General features: G+C 55.3%; 5 protein-coding genes across 8 annotated transcripts; 2 read left to right on the top strand and 3 right to left on the bottom strand.

Annotated features, from left to right (window-relative positions):
- Positions 1 to 193: 193 nt before the first annotated feature.
- On the bottom strand, positions 194 to 4,096 carry LOC133159321 (solute carrier family 35 member F5-like). The gene is made up of 15 exons (XM_061286206.1): positions 3,678 to 4,096; positions 3,448 to 3,592; positions 3,196 to 3,339; positions 3,073 to 3,135; positions 2,884 to 2,968; positions 2,616 to 2,809; positions 2,440 to 2,521; positions 2,250 to 2,337; positions 2,089 to 2,153; positions 1,919 to 2,023; positions 1,685 to 1,844; positions 1,503 to 1,593; positions 1,294 to 1,448; positions 1,136 to 1,223; positions 194 to 757 (listed from the first exon to the last, which is right to left on the bottom strand). Exons 2-14 carry the CDS (start codon positions 3,583 to 3,585, stop codon positions 1,142 to 1,144), a joined length of 1,452 nt encoding a protein of 483 aa, XP_061142190.1. The 5' UTR covers positions 3,586 to 3,592; positions 3,678 to 4,096; the 3' UTR covers positions 194 to 757; positions 1,136 to 1,141.
- Positions 4,069 to 11,141, top strand: sympk (symplekin). Of its 4 annotated transcripts, XM_061286202.1 has the most exons (25): positions 4,507 to 4,669; positions 4,893 to 5,008; positions 5,084 to 5,149; positions 5,271 to 5,324; positions 5,398 to 5,471; positions 5,566 to 5,692; positions 5,804 to 6,053; positions 6,185 to 6,355; positions 6,434 to 6,673; positions 6,752 to 6,897; positions 6,971 to 7,121; positions 7,314 to 7,530; positions 7,608 to 7,758; positions 7,849 to 8,084; positions 8,157 to 8,238; positions 8,321 to 8,582; positions 8,651 to 8,811; positions 8,891 to 8,999; positions 9,104 to 9,204; positions 9,371 to 9,461; positions 9,534 to 9,635; positions 9,703 to 9,890; positions 10,005 to 10,181; positions 10,275 to 10,577; positions 10,731 to 11,141. In XM_061286202.1, exons 2-25 carry the CDS (start codon positions 4,946 to 4,948, stop codon positions 10,992 to 10,994), a joined length of 3,786 nt encoding a protein of 1,261 aa, XP_061142186.1. In that variant the 5' UTR covers positions 4,507 to 4,669; positions 4,893 to 4,945; the 3' UTR covers positions 10,995 to 11,141. The 4 variants fall into 4 exon arrangements, with proteins under 4 accessions (XP_061142183.1, XP_061142184.1, XP_061142182.1 ...); XM_061286199.1 differs by lacking the exon at positions 4,507 to 4,669 and adding an exon at positions 4,069 to 4,311 and having other exon boundaries at positions 9,703 to 10,181; XM_061286200.1 differs by lacking the exon at positions 4,507 to 4,669 and adding an exon at positions 4,069 to 4,350 and having other exon boundaries at positions 9,703 to 10,181.
- A 280-nt stretch (positions 11,142 to 11,421) lies between these two features.
- Positions 11,422 to 13,472, top strand: zgc:136439 (uncharacterized protein LOC678627 homolog). Its single transcript, XM_061286207.1, has 9 exons — positions 11,422 to 11,681; positions 11,908 to 11,997; positions 12,119 to 12,198; positions 12,273 to 12,388; positions 12,457 to 12,554; positions 12,622 to 12,690; positions 12,771 to 12,829; positions 12,917 to 12,973; positions 13,083 to 13,472. The coding sequence occupies exons 1-9, from the start codon at positions 11,490 to 11,492 to the stop codon at positions 13,438 to 13,440; spliced, it is 1,119 nt and encodes a 372-aa protein (XP_061142191.1). The 5' UTR covers positions 11,422 to 11,489; the 3' UTR covers positions 13,441 to 13,472.
- asnsd1 (asparagine synthetase domain containing 1) lies at positions 13,465 to 15,226 on the bottom strand. Its single transcript, XM_061286308.1, has 3 exons — positions 14,848 to 15,226; positions 13,787 to 14,409; positions 13,465 to 13,650 (listed from the first exon to the last, which is right to left on the bottom strand). The coding sequence occupies exons 1-3, from the start codon at positions 15,224 to 15,226 to the stop codon at positions 13,465 to 13,467; spliced, it is 1,188 nt and encodes a 395-aa protein (XP_061142292.1).
- On the bottom strand, positions 15,106 to 15,809 carry LOC133159323 (ASNSD1 upstream open reading frame protein-like). Its single transcript, XM_061286208.1, has 4 exons — positions 15,636 to 15,809; positions 15,509 to 15,562; positions 15,351 to 15,426; positions 15,106 to 15,287 (listed from the first exon to the last, which is right to left on the bottom strand). Exons 1-4 carry the CDS (start codon positions 15,711 to 15,713, stop codon positions 15,247 to 15,249), a joined length of 249 nt encoding a protein of 82 aa, XP_061142192.1. The 5' UTR covers positions 15,714 to 15,809; the 3' UTR covers positions 15,106 to 15,246.
- Positions 15,810 to 15,817: the final 8 nt, after the last annotated feature.

The raw sequence follows: 15,817 nt of genomic DNA, 5'->3' as shown, positions 1-15,817 counted from the left end.
ATTTGCTCTCCTTCCTTATCAGGAGCGCCTCGCCTTTAGCGCTTGATTCGTAAGCGCAGTCTGGATTGCCGGCCACATTCGATTTTGTCCTCCAAACAGATCAGAAAGTGAGTCGGACACGTGGAATGAAGCGGCTTTGCAAACTTTGTCAAGTATTTACATTTGACCTTAAGAAAATGCCCACCGACAGCAGTTAAAAAAAAAAAAAAAGTCTTTAATTGTGTTGAACCCGAGAAAGAGAATCCGTCAAATCAAAAAACAAGATGATGGTCAACAAAAAGAAATGATTGGCATTTTTCCCCCCCAACAATCAAGGCAAAACGACAAGAAACTGGAATCATGTGTTTTCAAACAAACGCCCCCGCGTCACACCAGAAGAAGGAACACGTTTGTCCCAAAGGTCAAGTGCTGAAGCCGTTCAGGAAACAATAGTGGCAGGTTCATCATCAAATCTTTTCAAATTCTTCTCATTATCACCCAATAGAAAGTCTGGAATGACAGCGGCCGGCCCCAAAATTGGTGTTGTGGTTGCGCTCATCCTTTCTTTTAATCTCGCCAGAGGAAAAGCAAAAAGAAGCGTGACGAGTCCCGCCCGCTCCAGTCCTCCGCCTCTTGGGTTGCCACTGAACCCGGTGAAAAAGTCAAAAGCCGCTGCCTCTGCCACCGCCTCACGGAAGCACTGAAAATAGAGGCACGGGCCGGGCCGGCTCCATCGTCTCTGCGGCGGCTGGGCGGACGGCGAGCAGGTTTTTCAGAGCTGGGAAACAAAAAAAAAGATCAACAGCTTGCACGCCTTGCGGAAAGGAAGACGGCGCAACGTGTTGGGAATCCACATTGGACGATGAAGGTTCCCGGCGGCTCGGTCGCCTGCTGACCTTTTTTTCCATCAACGCGAGCGCGTGAGCAAAGCTGAGTCACGACGTGATTCAAGCAACACAAAGTGACGAGCGGTCTGGAGCGCTACCCACGTACCCCCCCCCCCCCCCCCCCATCCTCCCTTCAAACGAATGTCAGCACGGGCCTTATCGGCACTTTGGACAAACAAACAGCCATGCTTCTGGTCAGATGAAGAGCAGCCCTGCGTTGACGTGCCACTTTTTTTTCTTCTTCCAGGAAGCGAAGCGGTCGGACTTACAGCAGATCACGAGCACAGGCTTCTTTGGTTCATGGAGACGGCGTGCAAAGGGAGAAGGCTTTCGCACAGCTCCCGGTCCTCGGGGAGCCTCGGGGAGGACGAGACGAGACGAGACGCGTTACAAATTCACGTTGAGCGCCGGCTGTGAGCGTACGTACCTGGGAACGCGGTGTGCTCGAAAAACAAAGGCGCGGAGTCTCCTCAAGCCCACCGTCACCGGGTCCCAGTTGTTGTAATGGCACAAGAGTGTGACCATGAAGAAGGAGAGGAAGACGGGCACCGCCCCTGCCAAGAACAGCCAGGAGAAGCGCACCTGCAAAATGTTTGGTTACCTCCCGCGGGCGCCAGCTGCCAGCGCGCTCGTCACCTTCTGCGTGCAAATATCGGCCAAGATGGAGAGCGGCACGGTGAGGCTGAGGGCCAGGGTCCCGATGAGCGACGAAGTCAGGAAGCAGCCCCTGCGGAGGCCGGAGCAGGCGCCCTGAGTTGAAGACGGTGGAGCTGCGCTGCGCTGCGCTGCCCTGCGGCAGAGCACGGCGGCACCCGCACCAGAGCCACAGGAACTCAGAGAGGACTGTCCCGATGAGGCCGTTGAGCAAGATGTAGGTCCACACCAGCCGGCCGGGGATCTCAAAGGCCTCCAAGCCGGCGTAGTGCATCAGCAGGAAGCCCGGCCACAGCAGCAGCAGGTTAAAGAGCCCTACGAAGCCTGTCTGGCGCAAAACAAGCCGGCTGGCTAACGGGCTAGCTGGCAGGCTAGCGGGCCGGCCGGCCGGCACTTACCCAAGAACATGGGGATGTCCAGCTTCTCCTCGCCATCCGCCCACCTCTTGATCATGACCACGTAGACGGCGTAGAAAAGGGCCCCAGCCAGGGACCACAAGGAACCTGCGGCGACACGCCGGCGGCGGTCACGCTGGCTCTACGCGGCTTTTGTCGTCGGGGGAACTTACCCGCGGCGCCTTTGTCGTCGGGCCGCTCCAAGGCTGACAGGCTGACCAAGACCACGCCTCCCACACTAAAGGGAGGGAGAGAGGGAGGGAGGGAGGGGGGCACTAGATGTCAAGTGCACAGCGCGCGTCTCGCCAACGCTTCACGTTGGCCCATGTCTGACCTCAGCGCCACCGCCAGCAATTTGGACAACGTGAAGCGGTCGCTGCTGCTGCTGGGGAAGACGGCGGCCAAGATGAGCGTGAAGAGGCCTGCGTGCACGCGTACGGGGAGGGAGACAGACACACCAGGGCGTTTCAGTGAGCGAGCGAGCGAACGAGCACGGTGCCCATTCCGATGAGCGGGACGACAACCTGAGGTGGACGACAAAATGTTGACGATGGCCACCTGTGTGTCCGAGAGGGCCTCCTGGTACGACAGGTTGGCCAGAAACCACTGGCCGGGAACAAAGCAAAAGACACACGGTGACCAATCCTTGGATGGCTTGATGGATGCAATGAAAAGGGGCCGCCGTCCGGTCCGGACGCACCACAAAGCAGAAAAAGAAGCTGAGCTTGGCCACGTCGCGGACGCTCAGCTTGGTAGCCGCGTGCAGCGCAGCCTCCTGGTCCTTGGCAGCCGGGTAGGACATGCGTGACAGTTTGGCTTCCACGGCTTGCGTGGAGGGCAGCCGCCGCACCTCCGTCATGTGGCTGAAACGCACCCGCTGCTTTTTACAGGCCGCTGGGACACAGAGGCACACCTGAGTGAATGAGAAAGCCCCATTCGCAGCGGCGTCAACGGAAAGCAACGCTCACCAGATTGGCCATTCGTTTCCATGGAGCCGTTGGCGAGCTCGGCGGGCGCGTCCGGAAACTTGACGGGCACGTAGAGCGGTTCGCTCTGCGTGAGAAAGAGAGCACCATTGACACGCGGCGCAACTTGCATTTTCCTCTTTCATTGATTGAAATTGGTGGAGAAATACGTAGAGGTGACTTTGCACATACCAAGCCGTCGTTGACAGCCGTGTCGTTGGCGCAGGGCGCAAAGTAGGCTTCCGGATCGCCAAACTGTGGACACGTTGAAAAAATCAATAGGAAAGCACGTCTCGGTTTCGCACTTGCGCTTACACGGTGTCGGCGTTTGAGCGCGCCGGCGCACTGCTGCCTCCAGGGCCGCCACAGCAGGAAGCCCAGCAAGTAGAGCGCCAACATGGATGTCTTGGCGAAGGTGCTGAAAAAGGGCTTGTTGTACTCCTGCCGCCTGAAAATGTACTGCAACGGCCACAGAAAGAAGACAATTCACCGGAAGCTAGTCGTAAACTTGCCATGAGCGATCGATCGATATCAAATCAAGCTTCGTGGCGCCAACGTGGCCCTCACTGATGTCAGCTCGGAGGAGGCCACCCAGATGACGTCCACCAGCAGGAGGATGACCACCCCAAGGGCCATGCGCCTCCGCTGGGCTGCAGCCGAGCTGCCCAGAGAACCCATCCGGTTCATGATGAGCATGCAGTCCATCGCCACACTGCGCAGGCACACAAGATGGAAAATGAACAAAAACAAAACAAACAGTAGAAACGACGGAATGGACCGTTTGACTACTTCCTTACAAAGCGTCTCGTTGACAACACGCACGCAATGAAATCGCTGTTGACGGCAAATTGACGCGGAGATCGATCGATCTATCGATCGATCTATCTATGTCAATGGCAGCAAGTTAAGGGCGCAGACGTGTTGTCAACAGTCAACAAGGAGAGCTGCTTCAGCACTTGGTTCAACAGCTGTTGACAAGAGCGAAGCGACGAGCAAAACATAGCGAGACAAGCCTGAAGTAGCTCGCGACGCCTTCTACTTTTCAGCCAGCGTGGGGAAGCAAACGATATTCCTCCAGATTTCTTTTTCTTGAACTTTTCCGCCGCTGGATTCGTTCAAACTAAAGGTGGGGAATTTTTGAATTCCTTCTTTGGGTGATCATGGCCGCCATTTTTTCCACGAGCGATGCGTTAAGGTAACCAATAGCGACGAGAGAAGACTTCCGGGATCCGCCTTCAAGATAAAAGAAAATGTAAACGTCCAAAAACAACAACGACGTTTAATGACTCGATTGTAACCCTTAATCCGTGTTTTATAGACACTAGTTTTCATTGAATGGTACATACTTTGCCAAATCAACGAGCAACTGCGAAGAGACAGACCTCCTATATATCAGTACCCGCATGTTGCGCGACGCGAATGGTTCAAAAGGTAAAAGAGCGCACACCATGGGGATTGGTGGTCACAAGGGTAGGTTCTACTAACGACTATTGGGCCTATTCTTAGATTTTATTTCACCCCCCCCCCCCCATAAGTACTTCTAGGTTAGGTTGATTTCAGTTCAAAGCGACTTGTATTTCTGTCTTTTATTTATGACTTTTGCTGTAGTATTATTTATTGAAATGCGACGCAAAGTACTGCACCATCTGTGTGTAATGAGCAATGTGCCTTGGGGAGGCAGTGTGGCTACGGGCTTACACGTTTTACTACACGAAGAAGAAAAACCCGCCGCTGCTGAACCGTGCCTGTTTCATTTCCAGAGCTAAGCTTCGTTTTCATTCGATTGGAGGTATTTCAACTGTATCAAGGCGCGTTATATGTGTCAGGATCAACTAGCGAGTGTGTTATTTCGGCCTTCTTGGCCGTCAATTGTGTGCTTGGTGGTTAGCATAGCGCCAGTTAGCCTATTAGCCGTAAACGTTTTTTTTTATTTTTTATCTTGTGTCCTTTGTTACGTCCTACTCGCGGTTGCCTTGAATTCCGTGACACTGGTTTTATATTTATGTGACCAGAATTTGGAACATGGTGTGATACACTCGGTAAGTAAAGGAAGTCGAAGGACACGATGGAGTTCTCCGCAGATGACGGAGAGACACCCAGTGTCATCAACATGACCACAAGCGAAAAGGTCAATAGGAGTCTTATGACGTCATACTAATCAAATGTAGAATGAACATGTTATGAGCTACGTGTCTGCTTTCAGGTGGTGGAGCTTTTGAATCAGGCTGCCTTGATACCCGCAGATGTCAAGCTAGCTGTGCTCAAACAGGTGTGTACTCTCCTGCAAGAGTCCAAACGAGCTCAATTGTCTTCGTGATCCCCCTCACATGCACTGGAAGACATCCCCCAACACCAACTTTTGTTTTTGCCACCTCCATTTTCTTGTCCAGGTCCAAGAGCTTATCATCAACAAAGATCCGTCTCTCCTTGACAATTTTCTGGACGTAAGGGCGCACGTGAGCACGCGTCTTCTCCCGATCGTCATGTGAAATTCAGCCTTTCTTCTTCACCTTTCAGGAAATAATCGCCTTTCAGACGGACAAATCCATCGACGTGAGGAAGTTTGTCATCGGCTTCATCGAGGAAGCATGGTACGCGCTTGAATTGCGGTCGGAGCGTCGTAAAACAAGCAAGCAAGCAAGCAAGCGGTCAGGCAGCCTCGCGTCATGTTGTTTGTCTTTGCAGTAAACGTGACAACGAGCTGCTGCTCAGGCTAATCGCAAACCTGAACATGCTGCTCAAGGACGACAGTGTCAACGTGGTGAAGAAAGCCATTCTCACCCTCACGCAGATGTACAAGGTGACGCTACAGGTGAGGCCTTCTTTCTTGCCTGTGTAGTAGACATTGCTCTGCTTTTGATCACTAGCTTAATCTGGGTGATTCCCGCCCTTGGCTGTTTCATCCTCTGCCTTTTCCCACCAGTGGCTGGTGCGAGCCAAAGCCGTGTCGGACATGCAGGAGGCCTGCTGGGAAATGGTGACTCAGATGAAAGGCGACGTCCTGGCGCTGCTGGACTCTGAGAACGACGGCGTGCGCACTCACGCCATCAAATTCACCGAGTCGCTCATCGTCACGCTGTCGCCTCGCGTGGCTGACTCGGATGTGCCCAAGCGGCAGGAGAGCGATATCAGCTTGGACAAAGTGCCCAAGGACCACGCGTACATCCGCTACAGTAGGAATTGACTACAATACGGGAGCCCGAGCGCCGGCGACCTACATTCGGTCGTTTCTGTGACCAAATTGGACTCCGTTTAGAATGCCGGCCCCTCTTCTGAATCCAAGTCGGCGTGTTTTCCTCCGTAGATGTTTTGTGCGAGGAGGGAAAGTCGGCGCTGGACAAGCTGCTCAAGTTCATGGTGCATCCGGCCATTACCAGCATTAACCTGACCACCGCGCTGGGCTCCCTCGCCACCATCGCCCGCCAAAGGCCCATGTTTATGTCCAAAGTGGTCCAGGCGTACGAGACCTTGCACGGTGAGGAGGAGGAGGAGGAGGAGGCGGCGGCTGAAATGGAGCACGGCGTTCCGTGGCTTGAGCTGTTTTCTTTTGCAGCCAACCTTCCGCCCACCCTGGCCAAGTCACAGGTGAGCAGCGTGCGAAAGAACCTCAAGCTGCACCTGGTGGCCGTGCTCAAGCATCCGTGCAGCGTGGAGTTCCAGGGCCAGATCGGCACCTTGCTCCTGGACCTGGGCATGCCTCAGAGCGAGATCGCGCGCTCCACGCCGCCGGTCCGGGAGCAGCGCAAGAGGCCGCGCCAGGAGCAGTACGTCGAGGGCAAGAAGGTCAAGATGGGTGAGCCGGTGGCCCTTCGGCAAATCGGAGTTTGCGCTTTGCCTGCCGGCATTAAAGTGGCTTTGCTTCGGCGTTCAGAGCCCATCGAAGACGACGAGGACAAGGAGGAGCCGGCCCCTCTTTCGGCGCCCAAGCCGGCTCCGGTCCCGGCGGCGCAATCGGCCATCGATCTCACAGCCGACTTCCTGCGCCCGCTCCTCAACGCGGAGAACGTGGCCAATATGGTGAGCGCCCGACGAGAACTCTCTTCACCTTGGTTTTTCCCCGACCCCGCCCGCCGTCCGTCTCTTTGCGCAGGTGCTGATCAGCATGGTGTATCTGCCCGACACCATGCCGGCGTCCTTCCAGGCCACGTACACGCCCGTGGAGTCGGCGGGCACCGACGCTCAAATCAAACATTTGGCCCGGCTGATGGCCACGCAGATGACCGCGGCTGGGATCGGGCCAGGTCGGTGCAACCGCGCTTGTCAAAAGGACCTCTGTCGCTAAGCAAAACAGCAGCATGAAAGGGCTGAATTTGACTGGACCTGACCTAACGCCGCCAACCGTCCATTAAGTGTCCCATAGGAGTCCAAATGTTTCTCCTTTTGCACACGGGAGTGTGATTTGGCTTTCAAGTGTGGTTTTGGTGCGCGCGCAGGCCTCGAGCAGTGCAAGGCGCGAGAGAACGAGGCGGGCGGAGGAGAGGACGGCGACGAAGACGCCGCCAAGGACTCGCTCATCAAGCGCAAAGTGATGGTGGGCCAGGCCATCTCGGTGGTGGGGGGCTACTCGGAAAAAGGGAGGGCCGCCCCCGCCGCCAACGTCTCCGCCGCCAAGAGGCTTCCTGAGCCCATCCTTCCGTCGGCGCAAACTAAGTCAGAGCCGCGAGCAACGGCCAAAATAATGGCAAAAGAGAACTTTTCCGGACTCTCTTTGTCTCCCTGTGGAGCAGATTGGCGGGGCCCAGCGGCAGGAAGAAAGTCTTCAGGCTGTCCGATGTGATCCAGCCTTTATCCGACACGCAGATTGAGCAGTTGACCTCCAAAACCATCAAGCGCATCCTTCATTCCGAAAAGACCATCTCTCAAAGCGGCATGTCCCACGTAAGGCGGCCCGGCCCGCCCGCCCGCTCGCTCGACGTCACCAGCGCCGACGACGGGGAGAAATAAGTGGCTCGTTGCGTCTTTTGCCAGGTGCGAGTGAAGCTGCTCTCCAAGCTGGTGACGCAGTTTGAGGGCATCATGAAGGAGGACGTGCTGCACTTCATCTTGGAGGACATCCGCAGCCGCAGCGAGCTGGCCTTTTCGCTGCTCTATCAAGAGTACAACACGTACCTGAGCCAGCTGCCGTCGGGACTGCTGGACAGCTACGACCAGTGCCTCTACACGCTGCTCTCCGGGCTGCAGGAGAAGCCCGAGCAGAAGGACGGGTGAGCGCCAGACAGCCTCCCGAAACAGCGCCCAAACGTCGGCTGGCCTAACCCGTCCGTGTTGCGCGTCAGGCTGTTCACCAAACTGGTCCTGGAAGCTCCCATCATCACAGAGTCGGCGCTGGAAGTCATCCGGCGCTACTGCGAGGACGAGGTGCGTCGGTGGGGGGGGCGGTTGGAGCGTTCCGCCTTCCGCTCGGAGGTCGACTCAACTCGGCCCTGTCGTCTCTTTGCAGTCGCGCGTCTATTTAGGCATGACCACGCTGAAGGAGCTCATCGTCAAGCGGCCCTCCAGGCAATTCCAGTACCTTCACGTGCTTCTGGATCTCAGCTCCCACGAAAAGGAAAAAGTGCGATCGACGGCCCTGGCCTTTCTGAAGCGTATGTACGAGAAAGAGCACCTCCGGGACTACATTGAGAAGTTTGCCTTGAACTACATGCAACTCCTGGTGCACCCCAACCCCCCGTCGCTGCTTTTTGGGGCCGACAAAGACACAGGTGGGCACACGTCGCTGCCGCCGCCGTCTCAGACCTTCGCAAACTGACGCCTTTGCCGGATGGCGCAGAGGTGGCGTCCCCTTGGACCGAAGAGACGGTGCGTCAGTGTCTCTTCCTCTACTTGTCTCTGCTGCCGTTGAACCACAAGCTGGTGCACGAGCTGGCGTCCGTCTACACCGAGGCCATCGCCGACATCAAGCGCAGCGTGCTGCGAGCCATCGAGCTCCCCGTGAGTCCAAATGGCCTGAGCTTCTTGCCAACCTATCGTCGTTTCCACGATAACGACGGGCTGCGTCTTTGGCCGGCAGATCCGCGGAATGGGCATGAATTCCCCCGAGCTGCTGCTTCTGGTGGAAAACTGCCCGAAGGGTGCCGAGACGCTGGTGACCCGCTGCCTGCACATTCTCACCGACAAAGGTGAGCCGGACGACCGACGGACGACCGACGGACGACCGACGGACGGACGGCCGGCGTGTTTGAAAAGACACGGCCAAAGTGAAAAGCGTTTTTGCGCTCTGCAGTGCCTCCGTCTCCGGAACTGGTGGAGCGGGTGCGGGACCTTTACCATAAACGCGTGCCCGACGTTCGCTTCCTCATCCCGGTCATCAACGGCCTCGAAAAGGTAACAAATTGGACCCTTTCTAGTTTTGCGTCATTTGACTAATTGCTTCATAAAAGCATGGAAAATATCACGTCAAGTCACAAAACATTTTTGTTCTAATCAATGTGTTAACCACTGATTGCAAATTTGAGCGAAACCTTTTTTTGCCTTTGTTTTGGTGTTGAAGAATGAAGTCATCCAGGCGCTCCCCAAGCTGATCAAACTCAACCCCATTGTGGTCAAGGAGGTGTTCAACCGGCTCCTGGGAACCCAGCACAGTAAGATGCTCCCTCCCCGTCAATCCATTTTGCCGTGCTTGCGCTTTATCTATCGTGCGTGTTGTCCTTCAGGCGAGGGAAGTTCGTCGGTGTCCCCTCTGACGCCGGGCGATCTGCTCATCTCCCTGCACAACATCGACTCGGCCAAATGCGACATGAAGTCCATCATCAAAGGTTAGAAGTCGGGAGGAGCCCCGCCCGAGACGCTGGACTGGCCGCCCTGAAATGTGTCCAATTGCAGCAACCAACCTGTGCTTCGGCGAGAAGAACGTCTACACCTCGGAGGTTCTGGCCGTGGTGATGCAGCAGCTGATGGAGCAGAGCCCTCTGCCCATCCTGCTGATGCGGACCGTCATCCAGTCGCTCAGCATGTACCCGCGCCTCTGCGGCTTCGTCATGAACATCCTGTCCAGGCTCATCGTCAAGCAGGTCCGCTTTGCCCGCGTTTCCTGCCTCGGCCTTGATCTCGCTCCCTGTGGCTTGGCGAGCGGAAGATGTGAAAGGTCGCACGAGGGCTTCTTTTCTTTTCTCCTCTCCCCTCAGGTGTGGAAGTATCCCAAGGTGTGGGAGGGCTTTGTCAAATGCTGCCAGAGGACCAGACCTCAGTCGTACAGCGTCCTCCTGCAGCTGCCTCCCGCCCAGCTCGCCGGCGTCTTTGAACGCTGCCCGGAGATGAGGGAGCCCCTGCTGCACCACGTCCGCTCCTTCACGCCGCACCAGGCGAGGACCGAAACATCTGGAACGGCTTCCAAACATGACATCGTTTTTGTCGGTCTCATTGTCTTGTTTTTTTTTTTCTGGTGTATCCAACAGCAAGCTCACATCCCTGCCTCCGTCATGGCCGTCCTGGAAGTTAGCAAGAAAGCCGCGGCTAAGCCGGCGGAGCCCGTGAAGAAGGAGGCGCCCCGCACGGAGATGGCTGCTGACCTCGCGGCCGAGGGCGCCGAGCAAGCGCAGCAGCAGGAAATGCGCCCCCTCGCAACTAATGTGGAGACTGAGGGGGAAGAGGAGCAAGAGGAGCAGGAGGAGCAGGAGGAAGAGCCCATGGAGCAGGAGCAGCAGCAAGATCAAGCAGATCCAGTGAGAGGCCAGGAGACCGTCGATGCCACCTTGCAGGTAAAATCCAATTTCCTGATGTGAATGCCATTAACAAACCCGCCCGCGCGTGGCCATACATCCCTCGGCCCAGATCTCGTTGTTAACGCCGTGACCGACATGGGTCGATTGAACTCGCCTCGCAGACTTTAACTCCAATCTGAACTCCATTAGGTGGAGATGGCGAGAACCGATGGAACGCCTGAACCCGAACCTGAGGCGGAACCAGAACCTAAAGCGGAACCTGAACTGGAACTCGAGCCAAAAGCCGGACCTGAAGCCGAGCTTGATCCCGAACCCGAGCCAGAAACGGAACCAGCTGAGGAGCCAATGGAGACCTCAGAAGGCGAACCTCGCGAGACCCAGGAGACGTTGAAAGAGGACGAGGACGGAGATGGCAAACAGGACATTGGGAGCGGCTGTGAAGGCGCTGAATGAAGAGCGCTCCAAAAAAAAGAAAAACAAATATTTGTGGACTATGATGTTCCTTTGTTTCCTTTTGTTCTTGTATAAAATGGATTTTGAGTGTCAGAATTGTTTCCACACACCCCTCGTAGCGGTCGACAATAAATCAACAAAATAAGAGACATTGTCGCATGCTTTTCCTTCTTGATTTCTTTGACAATTGATTGATGGCTAGTTGGAGGGTAGTGGAAGAAGAAGTAGTAGTGGAATGACTGTGGACAAAAAAGAGCATTTTATTTTACGGATAATCAAGAAAAAAAATCAAATATTTTCTTACATTCCTTGACTTGCTTAATTGAAAGAATCATCTCGAAAAGAGGTGCACGAAATCTATATCAGCAAATCTTTCCCTCGAGGGGCGTGGCAATAGCAGTCCCACGTGACAGCAACCCGGAAGTGTCTCGGGGGGGGCGGGCCAATGTACGACTGCTCCGACAAGCACGCACGCACGTCAGGCGCTGCCTATCGATGAAGGCCGTGATTCTGGCCGCCGGCTACGGGACCAGGCTCCAGCGGGACGTGTCAGCCGACCGCAGCGGGCGTTTCGCTCACCTGATCGGCGTCGCCAAGCCGCTGCTGCCCGTAGGCGACCGCGCGCTCCTCAGCCACTGGATCGGAGCACTGAGCGCCTCCGACGGGCCGGACGCCATCTACGTCGTGGTGAGTTCAGTCCACTTTTCGACTCAATGAAATGGACTTTGCGCCGCCAGCAGTAAGTAACACAACGGCTCGGCTGGCTGGCTGGCTGGCTGGCTGGCTTTCCCCCTCGCCGTAAAGAATGTGGTCAACTTCCTGTTTAATTTGGGCCATGAGCCTTTAAGAAATGAAAGTGCTGTCAACATGTTGACTTTATTTTATTTTTTTCCTCCCCCCGTCTTCTCCACAGAGCAATGCTCTTTACCTGTCAGCATTTGAAGAATGGGCCGCACACTTTCCAAACGTCAAGATCGTCTGCGACCAGACCACGAGCAATGATGTAAATATATCCATTTTTTTCTTTGCCTAGTATTCATCTGATGATGCCTTTAGTCCATTTAGTATTTCAAAGAATGGAGTGCGCCCAACCAAACTCTTGTTGTTGTTGTTTTTAACCCCAGGGGCGCCTTGGTGCGGTGGCCTGCCTCCAGCTGGCAGTCAAGCACTTCCACATCCAGGACCATGTCATGGTGATCGGAGGGTGAGCTCATATCATACGCGAGCAGCTTTTTGCTCGCAAAACGTTCACAGTTTTTTTCCCCCCCTCCTCACAAGCGACACACTCTTCAAAGAAGACTTCAGCCTTGCTCAGATCCAGTGCAGGTTTCGTGAACTCCAAGCGGAATGCGAGGATAACAACGTGGCGCTGTCTTACGAGTGCAGAGACGACGGTGAGCATTGCGGCGCTTTGGTCTATGAAGTAGAAAAAGAAAAAAGTCTTCACCTGCTTGTGGTGCAGAAACTCCCAAATACGGAATAGTGGAAGTTGATCCTGATCTTCGGGCCTTGCGTATGAAGGAGAAGCCGCTGCCTTCAGAGACCACGTCGAGGAGAGCCGTAAGTTGGATACAAAGCCCCTCCCTCCCTCCCCCTTTGCTTGCTAATCTTGCTTGTGTTTCCACAGTGTCCTTGTTTCTACGTGTTGTCCAAGAAGAGCCTCCCTCTCTTGGACGCCTTCCTCCTGGAAAAGAAGGTGACGCTCCTCATCCGCGCCTTCCATTTCAACTGCCGACGGTCCATCCTTTGAATGAATTTGAATTTCCATCACGCCAGGATGCGGCCATAGAGCAAAAAGACGCCCCTGGAAACTTTATGGCTTGGCTCATTCCGAGGTAAACCAAACATTTGGAGCAAGTGATATTTGCTGACCGTCATGCAATGGCTACCCGCTCATGTGTATCCAATTGGACTTTTGGCAGAAAGCCCGTGTACGTGCAGGAGATCTGCGGGCGCTTCGACGTGGGCAACTTGCAATCGTACGTCGAGTGCGACGGCTATTTCAAAGAGCGCCGCCTCGGTGGCGCGCACATGAAGTAGACCGAGCGGCCCGTCTTTCCACATTTTATTGACTCCCTTGATGTACAGACGCCACTCCTCCCGCGGGCCCCTCCAGCAGCCTCCCGCAGCGCTCCGACGCCTTCTCGCGCCCGTTCTCCATTTTGGCGATGCGCGAGCCAAACTGCATGGCCCTCTTGGGAAGGACGGCGGCGGGCCCGAGGCCCAGCCGGCGGGCGGCCAGCCTCAGCAGCAGTTTCTCGCCGACGCCCCTCGGGAGCGACAGGTCGGCCTTGTCGCACATGGCCAGAGAGTTGAGGTAGCTCACCACGCTCTCGTCCAAGTAGGGGAACCTGAGGGAGGGTCGAGACGGACTTTTTCATCCCGGCCATTTGCATACACGCGGTGCCGCTTTCAATACTTCCTCACCCTCCGAGTGGCGCCATGACGACTAACAAACAATAAAGCTCCCTTACCTAGCCTCTTTGCCATGGTCTGCAATCACTCTGTCGTCTCTTCCCAAGTTCCTGGACGAGATCCTCCCGAGCTCCATGGCGATTTCTTGGACCAGTCCTTGGTGTCCGGAGGTCTTGAAGCGCACTCTGTGTCTGGCGTAACCCGCCAGCTGCTCGTCGGCGCCGATTCCTGTCAGAATGACCTGGAGGGAGGGAGGGAGGGAGGGAGGGAGGGGGTTAGGGAGGGAGGGAGGGGGTTAGGGAGGGAGGGAGAGAGAGAGGGATGCCGTCTCGTTACCTGCCAAAGCGGGGTGTGTATCCAATCACGCCGGTCCCTACCTTGGCCGAAGACACGAAGACGGTCCGGTGGTGGTCCCGGGCCAGGAAGCCCTCCCCTCTGGCGGCGAACCACACGGCGCACCCGATGCTATCGTCCAGGACCGTGTCCAGCGGATACACCAAGTCAGCAATGCGCGTGCGCCGCATTTCTTGCAGCTCCTCCCGTCTTACGTCCACTTCCACAAAGTTCCAGCGCCTCTGCGGAGCCAAGGCTTGTAGTTCCTTCAGGCCCGATCTGCCAGTGATTCTGTCCGGGACATCAAACATCGCGGTGCGCATTTGGGTTTCCGACTGACTCCGACTGGGTTTTTGTCCCCTGGCAGAGTCTTTCCGAGCCTCGTGCTGTTGAAAAGCCACGTTAAGAAGGTCTACGGATTGACAATGGGGCACGTGACGGTGAGCCAAGACGGCCAGGATCATAGAGTCGATGCCGCCAGAGAAAAGGACGGCGATGCGTGAACGCTCGCCGGCCTGCGATTCGTCGGGCAGAGACTGGACGCGTCTCCTGACAGCCTCGCTGAGAACGTCTATCAGACCTTTCACCGCCTTATCCTTTTTGATAAGGTCCAGAAGCTCCTCCAGATCCTCCACAGTGGACTCTGGGTTGCCGTGGTCCTTATCCACTGTGGTATTTAGAGGAGCAACGGGTGATCTAAGCAAGCCGGGGGGGTTCTTCAGTATGATGCACCCGCCCGGACCAGAAGGCTGTGTCGTCTCCAGGCAGGCAGGACCCGGATGATCTCCAAGCTGAGACCAGGGATGGAGCTCAATGGTCGGTGACCCGGATTCTACAAATGACTTCAGGTTGATTGTGTACACACCGACTGCAGGCACCTCCTGCCATGCGCAAGATCCACGTTTGCAAGGGCAAGCTTCACTCGGGCTGAACTCGGCGCCAGATTGGTGACCAGGCTCACAGTGGGCGCTAGTGCACATGGCAGATTGGCGGCGAGGCCTGGCTGCCACTGAGCTAAGTGTCAAGGCTTTCAGTGTTTGGTCATAGTTCCACAGCAAACTTCTTCTCCCAAAGTAGTCCCTCCCAAACCAGAGGCAGTCCTTACTCTTTTGGTAGTACACAAAGCCCCAGGGCCCTCGAACGGTGCATAGGAATGACAAAATGTCACAGGGGTCACTACAAGAGGACAAACGCTGAAGAACAACAGCGGTGTCGTTCTCAGTTGGGAGGAGTTGTAAAGCGCCAAAGACCTCCCCGTTCCAGAGCAGGATGTTGCCGGCGGGGTCCTGCAGCGGCTGAGTTGTGAGAAGACCTCTCATGTGCAGAACGTGCGCCGAGAACAAGCACCGATAAGGAAGTTGGCAGCCCGAGACAATTGCATCTTTGCTGGAGTCGGGGCCTCTTCTTTTTAAAAGTTGGTAGACGCGGTCGTCCCATGTGAAAGGAGACGATGCCGGACTCACAAGACAGAAGATGCCGCACATGCTTGCACAATTGCTCAGCTTCACATGTCCTGTAACTCCTTGGTCAGGCTGTCCAGCTTCTCTGTGGACGAAAAAAGAAATAGCTTATCTTCATGCTCAACTATTCCTCAGGAGCTGGACTTACTCTTGCATGAACTCAACGTCTGCCCTCTGTCCGCCAAAAACAAGATGTTGCTGTTCCTCTGCTGGACATATACATTCTAAAGGGAAAGCGAAAATCCCTTTCAGTCCAATTGCAGTCGTTCACGACTGAATGTCATGCAATCATTTAGTTGGACTCACTCTGTCCTTCTTCAAATTGGATAGCTCGTCCACAACCACCGTTTGCTCGTTGATCTAAAAGTTCAAACCCAAACGTTTGTTTGTGGGACAGCTAAAGGAATAGCTACTTCCATATCAAGACAAGTACCTGTTTGTTTAGCTCTTCCTTGCGTTCGGCTGACTGTGCGTTTGAATTGCGGTGCTGATTGTTCACTTTCGAAGACATCTTTGGCCCCAAACACGCACGCACAACGAAGGTTGACGGTAAGCTAACCCGTGACTAGCGACCGACCGTCGGTGGAAAACACTTCCGGGTTTTGAACCCCAGTC

The sequence above is a fragment of the Syngnathus typhle genome, linkage group LG9 (assembly GCF_033458585.1).
Source record: "Syngnathus typhle isolate RoL2023-S1 ecotype Sweden linkage group LG9, RoL_Styp_1.0, whole genome shotgun sequence".
In the NCBI taxonomy this organism is placed as follows: domain Eukaryota; kingdom Metazoa; phylum Chordata; class Actinopteri; order Syngnathiformes; family Syngnathidae; genus Syngnathus; species Syngnathus typhle.
This window is presented reverse-complemented; position numbering and strand designations above follow the sequence as displayed.